The sequence below is a fragment of the Mauremys reevesii genome, linkage group 13 (assembly GCF_016161935.1).
Source record: "Mauremys reevesii isolate NIE-2019 linkage group 13, ASM1616193v1, whole genome shotgun sequence".
Lineage (NCBI taxonomy): Eukaryota > Metazoa > Chordata > Testudines > Geoemydidae > Mauremys > Mauremys reevesii.
The window spans coordinates 19,013,671-19,031,754 of record NC_052635.1 but is presented as its reverse complement, the minus strand read 5'-3'; the positions used below and the strand labels follow the sequence as shown (position 1 = coordinate 19,031,754).

The 18,084-nt window shown below is 46.6% G+C and overlaps 1 protein-coding gene across 4 annotated transcripts in view; it reads left to right on the top strand.

The window, feature by feature from the left end:
- NDRG3 (NDRG family member 3) overlaps window positions 1-18,084 on the top strand; it is a 119,372-nt gene that overhangs the window by 60,306 nt on the left and 40,982 nt on the right. For all 4 annotated transcript variants that reach the window (XM_039498352.1, XM_039498351.1, XM_039498353.1 and 1 more), the window contains one exon: window positions 15,380-15,485. In XM_039498352.1, coding sequence (XP_039354286.1) covers window positions 15,380-15,485 — 106 coding nt within the window. The remainder of the gene's footprint in view (window positions 1-15,379; window positions 15,486-18,084) is intronic.

Genomic DNA, 18,084 nt, shown 5'->3' with positions numbered 1-18,084 from the left:
TTTGTCCTATCCTCAGAGGTTAAGGAGAACAATTTTTCACCCTCCTCCTTGTAGCAACCTTTTATGTACAGTACTTGAAAACTGTTTTCATGTCCCCCCTCAGTCTTATCTTCTCCAGACTAAACAAACCCATTTTTTCAATCTTTCCTCATAGGTCATTGTTTTGTAGACCTTTAATCATTTTTTGTTGCTTTTCTCTGGACTTTCTCCAGATTGTCCCTGTCTTTCCTGAAATGTGGTGCCCAGAACTGGATACAATACTCCAGCTGAGGCCTTACCAGCAGGGAGTAGAGCGGAAGAATTACTTCTTGTGTCTTGTTACAACACTCCTGCTAATAGGTCCCAGAATGATGTTTCCTTTTTTGCAACAGTGTAACACTGTTGACTCATATTTAGCTTGTGATCCACTATGAGCCCCAGATCCCTTTCTGCAGTACTCCTTCCTAGGCAGTCATTTTCCATTTTTTATGGGAAGTCTAAGTACATTATGTCAGCGGCATTACCTTCATCAACCAAACTTGTATGCAGTATTGTAGCCATGTCAATCCCAGGATATTAGAGAGAGAAAGTTAGGGTCATATTGTTTACTGTACCCACTTTTGTGACCAGAAGAAGAGCTCTGGATAAGCTCGAAAGCATGTCTCTCTGGCCAATAGAAGTCGGTCCAATCAAAGATATTACCTCACCCACTTTGACTCAACCAAACTCATCAAACTAACTTTATCTTTTTCTATGCGATTACAAGATATCTTTTCCATTAATCCATGTTGATTTTCATTAAGTACATTACTCTCCTTTAATTCTATATTGAGTCCAGTATCAATTGCTCTATTATCTTGCCTGGCATCTATGTCAGGCAGGCCGGCCTATAATTACCTGGGTCATTCCATTTACCCTTATTAAATATTGGCATAATGGTATCTTTCTTTCAGTCCTCTGGAACTTTCCCAGTGTTCCAAGGCTTATTGAAAATCAATATTAATGGTCCACCAAGCTCCTCAGCCATCTCTCTTAAAACTGCTGGAAGAAAGTTTACTGCACCCACTGATTTAAAAATGTCTAACTTCAGTAACTTCTGTGTAACATACTGGTGAAATGGCAAGAGTGTTATCACCATATGTGGAGACTATGTAATGTGTATTTTCCCCAGATACAGAATAGAAATATTTATTGAACACTTCTGCCTTTTCTTCATTGTTATTGATAATTCTACCATTTTCATCTAGTAATGGACCAATACTATTGTCAGGGTTCCTTTTGTTCCTAATATATCTAAAAATCTCTGTCTTATGTTGTTAACTCTACTGGCCATAGATTTCTCCTTGTGTCTCTTAGCTTCCCTAATCATTTTTTCTACAATTCTTATCTTCTGATTTATATTCATTGCTATCAACTTTCCCTTTCTTCAATTTGTTATATTTTATTTTTTACAGCTGCCTTAACTTCCCCTCTCCACCAGGATGGTTTTTTTTTTAACCAGCATAGCTTCTTCGGTGGTTGTGGGATTGTGGCTTTTTGTGCATATAGTAAGGTGATCTTAAATAATTCTCAATTATCATTCACATTTTTGATTAAATTCTTCTTCCCAGCTGATTTGGCTTCCAACTGTTTTCAGCATTGTAAAATTGGCCTTATTAAAGCATCAAGTATATTTATCCCTGATCTGCACTTTTTTTCTGCCTGCATACTAAAAATGTGGTCAAGTTATGATCACTTGTACCTAAGCTACCATTAGTTTTTAGTTTTTAGTTTTATGATCAGTTCCTTTCTATCTGTTAGTACAAGGCCTCATAAAGAATTCCCCTATGTTGCCTGAAATACTTTTTTAATTAGGAAATTGTCACCTATAATATTTAGAAATTCCAAGGATGTATTAGTACTAGCAGTATCAGACCTTCAGCATATGTCTCTCAAATTTAAGTCCTTCATGATCACTCTGCCTTTTTTCCCTACACATAAGGAGCAGCCATCCTGTTCCCCAGTGAGATTTGGGGGTCTGTAGCAGACACCAACTAATACCCTATGTTATGCTTTATCTGTTAGGACTTTGATCCATTAGCATTTCAAGAAACAGGTAATGGTATTCTTGATATGGAGTGCTATTCCCCTCCCCTTTTGCCCACTCAATCCTTCCTAAATATGCTATAACCATTGATCTTTAACATTCCAATAGTGCAAGTCATCCAGCCAGGTTTCAGTAATACCAACTAGATTGAATTTATGCTCATAAATGAGTAATTCTAGTTCCTCTAGTTTGTTACCCAGGCTCCTGGCATAGGTGTATAGGCAGTTAAAATTTTTCTTCTTTTCATGTCCTCTGGTTCCTTGATTCACGGCCTGTGACCTGCCCATGACTTTTACTATATACTTCTAACTAAAACTTGGGCGGGGGGCTATAGGTGCTCCGGGGGGGCGGGAGGGGGAGCAGTTGGGGGGCACCGCAGGTGTTGGGGGGGGAGAATGCTGGTGTGGGGGAGGCAGGCTGTGGCACCCAGCCCAGGACACCTGCTGGGAGGTGGCTGGCGGTGGCACGTGGCCTGGGACCCCCTCTGGTGCTGGGAGGGGGGGCTGGGCAGTGGCCAGAGACCCCCACTAGTGCTGGGAGAGGGGAGCCAGGCAGTAGCGCATGGTCTTGGACCTCCGCTGTTGCTGGGAGGGGAGAGGGAGGGGGCTGGGTAGTGGCACATGGCCTGGGACCCCTACTGGTGTGGGTTGGCAGGCTCCCTACCCGGCTCCGACCGGCATATCCCTGCAACTCCTAGGAGGAGGGGCAGTCGGGGGGCTCTGTGCGCTGCTCCCGCCATGAGTGCTGGCTCTCTAGCTCCCTTCATCCGGGAACCGCACCATTCATGATTTTATAGACCTCTATCATATCCCCCCTTTAGTCATTTATTTTTCAAGCTGTATAGTCCTAGTCTTTTTAAGCTCTCCCCAGATGTAAGCTGTTCCATACCCTTAATCATTTTTGTTGCCCTTCTCTGTATTTTTTCCAATTCTAATATATTTTTATGTGTATAACAATGTTCTGTAGCAATTAGATGGAGTTTTTCAGTTCTCTCTCAGAATGCTGATAGTTTGACTTCTGTGCCAAGAAACTGGAACTATGGTAGAATATGCAGTCATCGTTGCTGGTACAACACCAAAAATGTAGGGGCTAAGGAGTAAAGAGGGAGTAGCAAACTTGGTAGAGTGTTTAGACATTGAAAGAGAATTTTGGACCCTTACCTCCCTAGCTGAAAGGTTACTGTTAACCTGCATGTATAAATACAGGAGTTGGACTGGCCTGTACAGATGACTAATGACAGCTCAAGAAGAATTAGTGAAGAACTGAGGAAAAAGCAGAGGGCAGCAAGGATAATAAAGGGTCTCCAGGGCTATAAATGAGGGTTTTATTACTTGGAAAAAGGAATGTGCCAAGATTAAGGTGCGCATAATCAAAGGGGTCTAGAGGAGCTGTATGGACAGCTGTTGGAAATAAGTGGCTCAAACACAGGGTGTGGAACAAAGGCAGGCAGTGTGTAGGAGAAAGATTTTTCTGCAGAAGATCATTGAGGAAGGGCCTCTCCAAGGCTGCAGCAGTGTGAATGCTGAGTAAATATCCAGGATGCAAGGAAATGAGCAGGCTTCTGAGCGTCTTGCTCAGTCTACAAACAGTAGTTTTGACCTTGTGTCCCATCTCCCACTCCCAGATCCCCTTTGGAAGGAACTTCCCTCTTGGCTTCTCATATCGGTAAGAACTGCTTATTCAAGGCTGTAAGGGAGAGTGAGCAGCCCTTTGGAAGACTAACCCAGTTTGTTACAGCTTTAAACCTACACGCTCTCTGGAGAACAGGCTTCCCAACGCCCATAGTCTCTGCTAGGCTGACAGTCAGAGACAAATAGTGCTGTAGCTGTGTTGGTCCCAGGATATGAGAGGCAAGGTAGGTGAGGTAATATTTTACTGAGAGAAATCTACATTTTCCCAGATGTATCCTTTACATGTTGAAGCAGCAAAGAATCCTGTGGCACCTTCTACAGAACCAGACTAACACGGCTACCCCTCTGATCCTTTACATGTTTTGCATCATAGCTTGATAACTGTATTAAAGAATTGTCCCTGTGAGAGATGTGACAAGTCTAATGTAATTTGTAAAGGCAGGAGTGTGACAAGTCATGGAGTTGATAAATTAGAAGCTCTGGATTGGTTATGATGAATGTAGAAGGACTTGCAGCAGCAGAGCACAAAGTTTTGTTGCACAGTGGCTGACTCTGGAAAGTAATTATCCCCTTTCTTCCAGGTGGTGTGTGGGAGATTCTGTTTCCATGATACATGAGAATGTTAAAGCAGGTGCATTGCAAGTGGCTAGTGAGTGTTTCAGGCCTCTGATTCTGAGTGAAGAACAGCACTCTGAGGGCTTGTCTGCACAGAAATGGGAGTTAAAATAACCAACAGGGCTGTAATTCGCACCTTCAGCTATCCTGGTGCTGTTCCGTGGGTGTATGCACTTCTTTCAGAATAAGAGCATTCTATTTCGGTATAATTTAAATGAAAATTTTACCTGTCTATTTAGGGCACTCTTATTCTGAAATAGCATGTACATGCATGATTTCGGCTCCTGTTTCCACATAGGCAAGCCCTCAGTGGGAGCGTTGTTAATGCTCTGGCGGGATAATGGGGCTTCTACTTATCTGATTTACTGAGGGCTTGTTTGAGGATTTCTGCAAGAGGGTATTTGTACCCTTCTACCCCCTGTACCTCTAGGACTTTCCTGTCCCCTACTCAGAGCTCCAGGCCCCTTATCAATTATGTATCCACCAGGTGACTTTGTCTTGATGCTTCTGGAACCCATTTCCAGAGAGTGCAGATCTATCCAAGTCTCCAAGAAGCCTTTGGGAAGGAAAAACTGGTTTAGGAGGAGTTTCCTGCGAGTGTCATCTGTGTGCAAATGCAAGTGTAGGGAGCAATTGCCCAGGATACTGTACTGAGCCATATAAAGAGAAATGCATGTGTAGATCATTCCACACAAACCTGTTGCTTCAGCTGCACCCTGCCTTCTGCAGTGCTCTTCCTTTTCACTTGAGTGTTTCTCACACTTTTGGACACTTCTCTTTGCTGTCATATTTTGAATGTACTCTAAGGTTAATGTTATAACCTGGCAGAGTGGAAATGGCACTGCTCTTGAAGGACCCACCGGGTCTGTCTGCCTCTTCAGTTGCAGGCAGGCGATACTAGACCTCACTACCCTTTGAGGAGATGCTCTGTACAATTCTCAGCCTGCCGCATACTAAATGATGGGCCTTGGGAAGTCTGCTGCCCAGCGCCAATAGGTTTAAAGTTGTGAAGCACTGGATTAGTCTTCCAAAGAGCTGCTGGCTGTCTCATAAACTTTAATGCTAGGCAGTGGGAACAATAGGAGAGTAGGAAGTGAACTGTTACCAGGCTAACATCAGTGTTTTGTTGTTGTTAATCATCGGTATTGCAGTAGCACGTAGCATCTGAAATTGGGGGGAAGCTAGGTGCTGTATGTGAGAGCCCAGAAAGCTACAAGCTACATCAACAAGAGCAAGAGGGGGAGTATTATCTGCATTTTACAGGCAACACTAGTCTCTCTCCAAGTTATTCCTGACCCTTTCACTGCTCCACCAGCAAATCAGAGCAGCCATCAGGTGTGGCTTCCCACCCCAGACACAGCTTTCTGGTGCATTTTCAGTTGGAGGAACCCAAGCAAAGAAGTGTTCAGGCTATGCATCACTTTGGTTGTGTAGGAGACTCTGGGAAGACACCTCTTCATGGCCTGTGGTACCCGGTAGAACTCTTGCCTCAAGAGTCCACTCTGCACCAGCTGCACTCCTTGTCTGTGTGGCAGCCAATCTAGGCCAGGCAGGAGGACTGTATGTCCAACGGTAATGAGGTTTCCAGGGTGGCATTAAAGCCTTTTGCTTGGCCAGCTGCCAGAGCAGTCACTCTAAAGAGTCAGAGTGCGGTGGTGTGGAGCATTCTGCTGAATGGGAGAGAGCTTCCAAGGGTCCTGTCAGCATTCCCTTCCTGCAAGTGCCTGGCCCAAAGGACATCCTCCTTCAGAGGAGAGTAAGCCAGCTGCAGGGAGTAAACTCTCCGGCTGTAAGGGGCAGTCTGTCACCTTCTGCTGTCACCTCAAAACCCGTTCAGCTCCTGTAACCTTCACCCACACACGTTCTGGCTCTGCTTTCAGATCATCAGCTGCTGGAGAGTGTAAAATCCTGGGGGCAGGACCCTTTATTCTGTTGCAGGATGGAAGTGGGGGGTGATCAGATTTGTGTATAATCTAATTTTCTTGGTCTTGTGCTCTACATACTTCCTTCCTAGGGTACGTCTACACTACGGGATTATTCCGAATTTACATAAACCGGTTTAGCAAAACAGATTGTATAAAATCGAGTGTGCGCGGCCACACTAAACACATTACATCGGTGGTGTGCGTCCACAGTCCGAGGCTAGCGTCGATTTCTGGAGCGTTGCACTGTGGGTAGCTATTCCGTAGCTATCCCATAGTTCCCGCAGTCTCCCCCGCCCTTTGGAATTCTGGGTTGAGATCCCAGTGCCTGATGGGGCAAAAATCATTGTCGCGGGTGGTTCTGGGTAAATGTCGTCAGTCACTCCTTCCTCTGGGAAAGCAACGGCAGACAAGCATTTCGCGCCTTTTTTCCCTGGATTGCCCTGGCAGATGCCATAGCATGGCAATCATGGAGCCTGTTTTGCCTTTTGTGACAATCACCGTATGTGTACTAGATGCCGCTCACAGAGGCGATTCAGCAGCGCTACACAGAAGCATGCTTTTGCTTTTGCATGACAGCAGAGATGGTTACTAGCCATACTGTACCATCTACCATACCATAAATTGGTAATAAGATGATCATGGTTACCAGTCCTTTTGCACTGTGCCATTTGCTGCTGTCATAAGTGCCCCTGGTTGATCAGCCAGGGGCGCAAAAGCCAAAATTGGGAATGACTCCCTGAGTCAATCCCTCCTTTTTGGTATCTAAAAATAGAATCAGTCCTGCCTAGAATATGGGCAAGTGTACTAGAGAACCACTGTATCATAGAACCAGAGAGCACAGCTGCTCTGTGTCAGATCCCGCAGAAATTATGAGCTGTATGCTATTCACAGGGGGTGCTCCTGCAACAACCCCACCTGTTGATTCCATTTTTCCCCCAGCCTTCCTGGGCTACCATAGCATTGTCCCCCCACTTGTGTGATGAAGTAATAAAGAATGCAGGAATAAGACACAGTGACTTGTTAGTGAGAAATGAGTGGAAGGCAGCCTCCAGCTGCTATGATAGTCCAGACAGGACAGTAAGGAGTGTGGAGGAGAGGAGCCCAGCATCCCTCTGCTAGTCCAGGGGCAATTGAATCTTTTCTTTACACATGAAGGGTGGGGGCTGATGGAGCTCAGCCCCCTGTTGCTATGATGACGATGGTTACCAGCCATACTGCACCATCTACCAGGAAAAATTAGGACCAGGCGCCCTTGATCGACCTTACCGATGCTAGTCGGCATGGTTACCAGTCCTTTTGCACTGCCCCATGTGCCAATAGGCTGATGATGAGGATGGGTACCAGTCATTTTGTACCATCAGCCACCCATGGTGGGGGGGGGGGAGCAAGGATATTGGCGTTGAGTGCTGCAGCATCGCATCTATCTGCAGCATTCAGTAAAGATAGGGTGACATGTAAAAGAGTCAACCAGAGGATTGTTTTCCCTTTCACTTCTAGGGGTGGGCGGGGGAGGGTGCATAGATTGCCGAGCTATGCCCTGACCCACCGCGGACACTGTGTTTGACCCTAGAAGCATTTGGAGCTCAGCCAAGAATGCAAATACTTTTCGGAGACTGCAGGAACTGTGGGATAGCTTGAGTCCTCCAGTCCATGAGCGTCCATTTGATTCTTTGGCTTTCTGTTACGCTTGTCACGCAGCAGTGCGCTGAGCCCCTGCTATGGCGTCTGTCTGGAGATTTTTTAAAAATGATTTTGAATTTCGTCTTCTGTAACGGAGCACTGAGAGAACAGATTTGCCTGCCCTTACAGCGATCACATCCGCATGGTCCATGCGGGAGCTCTTTCTTTATTTTGATTTTTTTAACTGCATCTCCACACATGCTGATCGGAGCTCCACGCTGGGCAAACAGGAAATATTCAAAAGTTCGCGGGGCTTTTCCTGTCTACCTGGACACTGCATCCGAGTTCAGATTGCTGTCCAGAGCAGTCAGTGGTGCACTGTGGGATACCGCCCGGAGGCCAATACCGTCGATCTGCGGCCACACTAACCCTAATCCGATATGGTAATACCGATATTAGCGCTACTCCTCTCGTTATTGAGGAGTACAGAAACCGGTTTAAAGAGCCCTTTATACCGATATAAAGGGCCTCTCAGTGTGGACGGGTGTGGCGTTAAATCGGTTTTATGCTCCTAAAACCGGTTTAAACGCCTAGTGTAGACCAGGCCCTAGACTTTCAGATAGCAGGGTGTGGCCTGCAGTGCATTTGCTGATAGTCCAGCCCCTCTCTTCATTATCCAGGCCGCCTGGATAAAAGCTAATCCTTCGTTAGGCAGGACTGATGAGAACATAGAGGATTTTTGCACTTTGTGAGACTGTTCCAACCAGTTGTGTTGTGGGGGAGTGCCCTGGACGGGACTAATAGGGCAGCAGGAGGAGAGTGGGGCAATGGATTTTCCTAATGCAGCTCTGCAGAGCGATTAAGCTGGAATAAAATCTTTCTAGCTCTGTGCTGATTTACGTCTTGTCTCTATTGTTGCTAGGGCATTAGCTCTGGGAGGAGGGAGAGCAGTATGCTAACATCATGAGAATGACCTGCCAGACTGTCTGTGTCTTGCAGGGCAGCTTTTGGCTATGAGTTGCTTCCTCTCATGTTGAGGTTAAATTCAGAATAAAAATCACAGCTCATCCCCAATTCCCTAGTAGCAATCGAGAGGAGATGCATTCCCTGGTTAGTTCTTTTAACATAGGTCTTGCTTTAACCGTATATCATACGTGGGCAAGCGGGAAATGGCAGAACCATTGTGAGGACTTGAGGTCTTGTCTACACTACAGAGTTTTGTCGACAAAAGTCAGCTTTCATCAACAAAACGGCGGCGGTGTACACACTACGGTGCTCCTTCTGCCAACAAAACTCTCCTGCTTTGCCAACAAAATAAAACCACCTTGACACGGGGCGTAGAGCTCATAGACTCTCAGACTTAAGGTCAGAAGGGACCATTATGATCATCTAGTCTGACCCCCTGCACAATGCGGGCCACAGAATCTCACCCACCCACTCCTGTAACAACCCCCTAACCTATGTCTGAGTTATTGAAATCCTCAAATCGTGGTTTAAAGACTTCAAGGTGCAGAGAATCCTCCAGCAAGTGACCCGTGCCCCACGCTGCAGAGGAAGGTGAAAAACCTCCAGGGCCTCTGCCAATCTTCCTTGGAGGAAAATTCCTTCCCAACCCCAAATATGGCGATCAGTTAAACGCTGCGCATGTGGGCAAGACTCACCAGCCAGACACCCAGGAAAGAATTCTCTGTAGTAACTCAGATCCCACCCCATCTAACGGGCAAATTAACCTGCTAATAATCAAAGATCAATTAATTGCCAAAACTAGGCTATCCTGTCACATAAGCTTCAGACTCTTTTGACAGAGTTGTGTGAAATGAATTTTTACATCACTTTAGCTTAAACTACAGAGTTTTTTGCAGCAAAGTCATATAGATACTGCATTTGCTTATGTCGCTGTAAATGGCCTCCAGGAGGTGTCCCACAATGCCTATCCTGATTGCTCTGGTCAGCAGTTTGAATTCCACTGCCCTGCACCCAGGTAAACAGGCATCCGTCCCTCCTCCTTTAGAGGCCTGGGAATTTTTGAAATTCAACTTCCTGTTTGGTCAGTGTGGAGAGCTCACATTCCATCTTCTCAGCTGACCATGGCAGCTCCATGCAGCAAACACTCACCTGCTTGGAGCACACCTGAGTTATTGGATCTGCTGGCATTGTGGGGAGAGGAGGCTATGCAGGCCCAGTTTCATTCCAGCCATAGGAACTTCGATACCTGGTCAGATTTCTCATGGCATATTGGATAAGGGCTACGAATGGGACATACATCTGTGCCGTGTGAAGATAAAGGAGCTGAGGCAAGCGTACCAGAAGGCAAGGGAGTCAAACCATCCCTCTGGTGCTGCGCCGAAGACCTGCTGCTTCTGTTAGGAGATGGACACCATCATCGGCGGTGACCCCACATCCACCACCAAGAGCCCCGTGGATACTTCTGCGGGGCTAGAGAAAGTGGGCAGCAGACTAAACCCCAAGGATGAAGTCGTGGATAAGGAGGTCGAATTGGAGGACGATGTGGAGCCTACGGCAGGGTCATCTGATGGTGCAGTGAGTCAGGACCGCTTTTCCACTCTGGAGGGGTCTAGTCAGTCCCAGCAGTCTGTTTCTGGCACACATGGTGCAGGAGAGGAGAGCTCTGGTAAGTGATCTTTTTGAGTTGATGCTGCTCAGTTATATGAAGTAGAGCTGTCCTTTGCTTTGTATATTCTAGAAGTAGGTGAAGGGATAGAAGTGTACAAGACTAGCTGTGTTTGAGTGTGCTCCACCTTCGCTTGTGCAGCTAAGCAGTGTGGCGGAACAGTGTGTCAATGCACACTGAGATTTCAGGGGAATCCTCCAGAGAGATCTCTAGGAAACTTTCCTCAAGGTACTCGCCAATCCTCGGCCGAAGATTTCTTGGCAGAGCTGCTTGCTTCCTTCCCCCATTGTAGGAAACTTTCCCATACCAATTAGCAGTCATTTGTACAGGGACTAAAGCAGCTCACAGGTGAACAGCATAGGGACCTGGTCTGAAGCCGCATGCATGCAGGAGATGCACCCTTGCATCCTTGCTTATCATCAGGAATGAGATATGAGCTTCAATGACCCCTGCCTGTGGAAAAGGGTGGCAGAATTTAAATAGTATCCCTAGTCACCTGCAGTGATCCCCTTAAAAAATCTGCTAGACCTTGTGCCCCATCTTGAGCATCCCCCTCCCCAGGCTGAACTCACCATGTTTAGGGCGTTCACTGAGCTGTGTGCTTGCCCAGGGACAGTGAGAAACTGAAGTTCATATTTAAAAAGGGGTGCATCTTTCTACAATAATTCATGCTATTCGTGCACTAACAATCATGCTTCTGTTTATTATTTCTTGTGCTTCTGCAGATGTGGCCTTCAGGGGAACCCCCTACACACCAGCGGAGTGCTTCCACCAGATAAGGAAGCAACCAAGGAGGACGTTTCAAGAGGTGCTCCAATCCTCAGAAGCCAAAAAACAGGAATGCAGGGTGTGGAGAGAGACTTTAAAAGAAAATTATAATACAGACAGGACAGAAAGGAGAGCCAGGAGTGAATTTTAATGGGCCAGGAGTGGATGATTAGTGATGGAGGAGCGTATGGAGATGTTGAAGTCTCTAATCACACTGCAGGCTAAATTCATACGTGCTCGGCCCTCTCTGCAGCCAATACAGAACTGCTTTCCATGCCCTCCCCAAACTCCCCGCACACATTCCTTGCAACTTCCCAGCCCGTCTCAGTACCCCATTCACTCCACCCCTTCAGACAGCTTCCAAAATGATCGCTGGACTTAACACAGCTATCAGAGCATACACTGCCCTTCATTGTTATCTCCCTCCCCACCAAGCCTTTTGTGTGTGTTGTTAATTGGTATTTAATAAAAACATACTCTCTGAAAGATAGCCAATCTTTGTTTGTCTCCTACACACGGGTTGCTGCTGGAATTAATACACAGTTGCAATTTGATAATTTGCTGACTACAAATCACAGTCAGGAATCATTAAGGCAGCAGGTGAACAAAGCATCGCAGAGTGCTGCATAGAAAGACACATTACTGGTGCACAATGTCAAAATGTTGCCTCAAAGCCTCCCTGATTCGAATAGCTCCCTGTTGTGCCCCTCTAATAGCCCTGGTATTAGGCAATCCGCCTCCATGCTCCACCCCAGGGGAAACTTTTCACCCTTAGGCTCCTGCCAAAGGCATGTTCTACCATCTTTCTGCACCTGCTCAGCCTATTGTTGAAGTGCTTCTTGCTGCTGTCCAAATTTCCTGTATAAGGCTTCATGAGCCATGGAAGTAAGGGGTACTCTGGGACTCCCAGGATTGCTATAGGCATTTCAACATTCCCCCACTGGAATCTTCTGGTCAGGCAAGAAAGTCCCTGCTTGCAGCGTTCTGTACAGATGCATTCCTGAAGATGCGTGCGTCATGCACCTTCCCGGACAATCCCACATTGATGTCAGTGAAACATCCACAGTGATCCACAAGCACCTGCAATACCGTAAAGAAGTAGCCCTTCCTATTGATGTACTCCATTGCAAGATGGTCCAGGGCCAAAATTGGGATATGCGTGCCAGCTATCATCCCTCCTCAGGGAATCCCATTGCCGCAAAGACATCCACTGTTTCACGCATATTGCCAAGAGTCACAGTCCTTTTTAGCAGGATATGATTAATGGCCCTGCACACTTCATTAATGCAGCCCCAATGGTGAACTTCCCGACTGCAAACCAATTCACGACCCACTGCAAGAAGTCTGGGGTCGCCAGCTTCCACACAGTGATCACCACATACTTCTCCACCCAGAGGGCAGCTCTCATTCGAGTGTCCTTGCCCTGCAGGGCTGGGGCGAGCTCCGCACGCAATTCCAGGAAGGTGGCTTTGCGCATCCAAAGGTTCCTGCCTACCAATGTGATCCCACCACTCAGTGCTTGTTTCCCGAGCCCAAAAGTGATGGTCCACCATGTGGAGCTGCTCCGTGAATGTCAAAAGTAATCTGGTGTTGCTTCTTTCCATGGCACACAGCAGGTCAGGCACCTCTGATTCCTGTTCAGATTGGGAACGCATGATACACTGCATGATCAGCCAAGATGTGTTCAGAGCAGTGAGCATAGCAGCAGAGAGCAGAGCAGGATCCATGCTTTCAGACAGATGGCACGTGCACAGTAAATGGGCTGTTGAAAAATGTCGTGAAACGCAGTCGGAAGCCCATGGAATGATGGGACGGAAAAAACTACATCATGGGCTATTGACCCCACACCCATGATGCACAGCTATCCACTCTGCCTTACCACAATTCCTAGCTGCAGAAGGTGGTGAGTAGCACAGCAGGATAGATACCCACTGTGCACTGCTCTCACTGTCAGTGCTAAAGCACCAACTGTGGATGTGCTCTGCTGACGTAAGTAGTGTTGTGTGAACATGCAGAAGCGATGTAATTATAGCAGGTTTTGATCATCGGCGTAACTTGGGTCGACAAAACTCTGTAGTATTGACAAGGCCTTACTTATGTGTGTGCTACATGAACTGTTTTATTTGAGCATGAAAAGAATCTGCTGCAACCAGACCTAGAGTAAGCTCCTGCATCCATGCATGGAGAGATTGAATTCACAGCTTGATTGCAAACCTCATCATATTGAACCAGAAATACAGGATGATGAACACTGGGGTGAGCAAGGGGAGTGGTCCAATTTAGAACTGTGAGAAAGATCACAGTGAGCTGTAATCATCATTTTAGCTGCCTCTTTTTGCTCATCTAATAGATTGGTCAGATGCAGCTAGGCATCTCTGTGTAATATGATGTAGTTTGCAGTGTATGTTTTCCAACCACACTAAGCTCTTCTTCGGGTCTGGGAAGGGTACTCCCAGCATCACAGCAAAATGCCAGGTGGAACAGATTGTTTAACATGAGTAGTTAGAACATATTGTAAGGGACCATTCAAGGTAGAGTGGCCCCGATCACACCTCTGCAGGACAAAAAGAGGGCTCTTGAGTGAAATAGGAAAATGACAACACAAAAACACCCTTTCACCTGTGGGTGAACACTTCTCACAAACCAATCACGCTGTCTCACCTGTCTGTCGTTATCCTGAAAGGACACCTGCACAACCCTTTCAAAAGATGAGCCTGGGAGCTTAAATGCATAACTCTGCTAGACACTAACTCATGGACTGAACAGACACTGGATTTATGACTTATTACAACAATCTGTCACCCATAACCCCCTCTTTCTGTCCTGTGCCTGCGTGAATAGCAGTGTAGCATGGGCAGTGGCTGCAAAGGCACAGCTGAGCTGTGCCAAACATGCCTGAAAATGGTGGGTCCGTACTCAGCACAATTCAGCCGCACCTGCACTGCCACTGCCCATGCTACACTGCTATTTATACTGCGCTAGCTCTCATTGAGCTAGTGCAAGTATGTGTACCCGAGCTGGGAATCACACGCCAGCTCATAGCATAGAAGAAGTGTAAATGTGTCTTAAAATATCTCCCAACTCATCCTAATGCAGAAATTGCAGCTCCAGGGAAACATGTTAGTGGTTTTCTATCACTCCTGCACATTGACCATAGGTTTCCATTGAGGTGCCCACAATGATGCCCAGGTCTTTATTGAGTGGTTATAGTCAGTACAGAACCCAGCATGTGTGGGAGTATTTAATATTCCTTCCAGTGTGTGTTACTTTGCATTTGTCACCAGTGATTTCCATCTGCCATTGTGCTGTTCGTTCACCTGGATGGTTGTTTAATTGTATTGTGGTAGTTCCTGAGGACCCCAATCATTGATCAGGACCCAATAGTGCTCGGTGCTGTACGAACACACACAGCAAAAACACCGTCCCTGCCTTAGAAGCTTACAAGTGAAGTTTGTTTAGGTTCTACTGAAGTTCCTCTGTCTACTCGTGGTGGGACATGTCTTGAGTAACCTGACTAATGTAGGGGTGCCATTGGAAATGGTGATGGCATTTGTCAGAGAGCATTACCTTATCTCTCTGGGATGTAATCCCAGATCAGACGCAACTGGAACTGCGTCTTTTCCATTATCCCTTCTAGGTGCTCTATCTCAGCTGTTTTTTATTGAGCAGAGCAGTCTTAAAGTGCCAGTGCCACTAAAAGAGCCAGATCCATACAACATACTCAGGGCCATGATCTTCCTGCTAGGTTAAAGTCTGTGGTGATGCACAAGTGGGAAGCTCTGCAGCATCAGAGCTATGTGCCCTGCAGGTTTCCGGCATGAGAACTGATGGAGTGTGTGTGTGAGGAGGCCAGTGTGTTGCACAGTTTTCAGCGGGTGAGAGATTCCTAGCAGGGGTTCCCTGCAGTGTGGGGAGGTCACTTGGTGTGACTCACTCAAGCACAAACCAAGCTGCTCTTCCCCACTGTGTTGTAGATGTGCCATGTTTCACTGGGAACAAGGCCAGGAGGTTTCAGGCTTAGTATATACTAGTAGCTGTGCTGTAAGCACAGCCATTGGTCACAGTGGGGAGGATCCTTTTGAAATATCATCATCTCTAATCCTGTCCTCTCCTTCTGTTCCAGGGTCACTGATTTGCCACTCTGCAGATTATACGATTCTGTACCCGCTGCCATGGATGAACTGCAGGATGTGCAGCTGACAGAGATCAAACCCCTCCTGAACGATAAGGTAATGCTTACTGCCCCTTCACTCTCACTTACCAGACTTGAGCTAATTCTGTGTCCACGTGCAGACAGTCAGGCATTCTGGTGGCCAGACTCTTCAGTCACAGAGTGAACTAGCTCAAATGCTTAGAAATGGCAATTGCTCTCCACTCCCCAAAGACCATTTAGGAGCAGCTCTGATGGGGACCCCTATCCAACTCTGCCAATGTGATGCAGCCTGTGCTATGACGTCCTGTGGGTGAGGGTGGAAATTGTGTGGCAGGTGGCATCACTAAAACCCTGGGCAGTAAGAGATCTCTAGCAGGGCCAGCCTGGTGATAGAAATTATAGGAGATACCAGATTCTCTTTCCTGACATGGTGCCATGACTTCCTTACCTGCAAAATGGCCTAACTGCCTATTGTATGCAATGTAGGTTTAGCCATGTTGGTCTCAGGATACTAGAGAGATAAGGTGGGTGAGATAATTTATTTTATGGGACCAACTTCTGAATGGTCCCTTACAACATGTGCTAACTACTTATGCTAAACAATCTGTTCCACCTTGTATTTAGCTGAGAGACTGGGAGTACCCTTCCTAGACCTGAGGAAGAGCTCTGTGTGGCTCGAAAGCTTGTCTCTCTCACCAACAGAAGTTGGTCCAATAAAAGATGTTACCTCACCCACCTGCCTATTGGCTTTCAAAGTCTGCTGTCTGCATGAGATTGATGACAGGGGAACCTCACCTGCCATTCCAACTGGATTCTGCAGAGCATTGCTGTAGCCTCTTAAGGCAAAGTAGTGCAGTACTGGGGCACTTTGGAAAAGCTACAAAAGCCCAGCAAGTATTTAATCCTTTCATGCTGTCGTCTTTGATGAGGGCACTGAACTGGCTTGTGCTGTTAAGGAAACTCTGGCGCAGTTAATGCTCCCCTGCACTGCAGCCCTGACTGTCCAGGACATGCACTCGCCTGGGCTTCCACAGTAAGATCTGGGAATTGATCTTCTCAGATACTGATTGGTAGGTGGAAACTTTAGATCCTTTCTCATTTGAGTGACAGGTAGCAGAGCTAATCAACAAGCTGAGATTCTTGACCTAGGCACCTCCTAACTCTTTAATGCTTAGTAAATAGCCAAATTTAGATCCCCAGCTTGGTTGTTCCGGCAATTGCAGGGATATTCACTGCTGGGCCAGAGAATTATCCAGCTCCCCAGAGAGGACCTCTCTTCCTCATTGTATTGAAGGAGAGGGCTATCCCCCCTCACCCCACCAGTTCGGGTCTTGTGGCACTATGGGAGTACTCGGTGCATCCTTCAAACGACAATGGCAGATCAGCCACCTAATTCACTTTAGTTAGTTGGTCAAAAGATTACAGGAGCTACTATCTGAGTGAGAAAAAATGGGTGGAACAGGCAGCTTCATGCCTGACAGTGCTCCAGAACCATGTCCAGCCAGGGCTTGTCGTTCTGCCAGGAATTGGAATGAGAAGCAAATGGCATCTGTCCCCTTGAGAATGTTCTTGTCGGCCCAGTTTCTGTGTTGCCTTTTCCTTTGCTCTCTCCCCATGGGTGGCCTCGGTGGAATGAATGCTGATGTTTGTCCAAGAACAAAAAGTCTTGATGAGGTCACATCTCTCAGAAAGGCAAAACAGAGCCTCATTAGTGCTTGAAATTCTTCCAGAGCTGATAGGGAAATGTACACGTTCTCTCCAAGACCAGTAAATGGAGCATACAAAGGAGCTATGCCACAACAGGCCACTTTCATTCAGCATATCAGGTTTTACAGAGACCCAAGAGCTGATGCTATTGCGCACACAGATCTTCGATGGCTAAACTGACATCACTCCAAGACCAGGACCTCATATGCCAGTGTGAACACAGCTGCCCAAAATGTGCTTAATGGGACCAGAGTTCCCAGGGTGTGCTTCTCTAGAGCTTCTCCTCGGCACAAGGGGTGTTGGGTGGCTTTTTTTTATCTTCTGCCAGGTGGGGGAAGGTACTAAAGTTTAGAGAGATGCTGGCAACATAACAGTCAAACTGCATGTGAAAATGACAGAGCTGCCTGGAAAATGAGGAAAACCCCAGGCTGTGAATTTCTTGCCTGAACTAAAAGAACCACGTTTCTTTTGCATCAATCCTAAAAGTAACAAACCATTATAACACGTCTGATGATTCAAAGAACACAAGCACACTTCTGTTCCAATGTAAACTTTGTCCTGTGGTGATTGCAGGTATCAGCTCTCCTGCAGCAGCATGAGGCTGCGTGAAATGAAAGCCACTAGATTGATCAATCTGTTCTCATTGTTCACGCTCAGGGAAATTAAAGCAATGAAGAGCCTAACTGGAGAGAAATTCAACTTGAAATGTATCCGTTTCAAATCTACAGTAGTTGTAACATAGACAGAGAAACTTCTGTTTAAAAAATAACACTTTATTGATGGGATTGTTCCTTCAGGTCCCTTACCCATGTTCCTTGGGGTGCTGGGTGCAACAGAATACTGAGGCTATGTCCACACACTGCATGGAGCCCAGGGAACCAGCCTTCCAACTCATTGTCAACAGGCTAGGGGTAGTGGGGGCATGTGCTAGCGCTCTAAAAATACTGTGTAGACAGCTCTTGGAAACT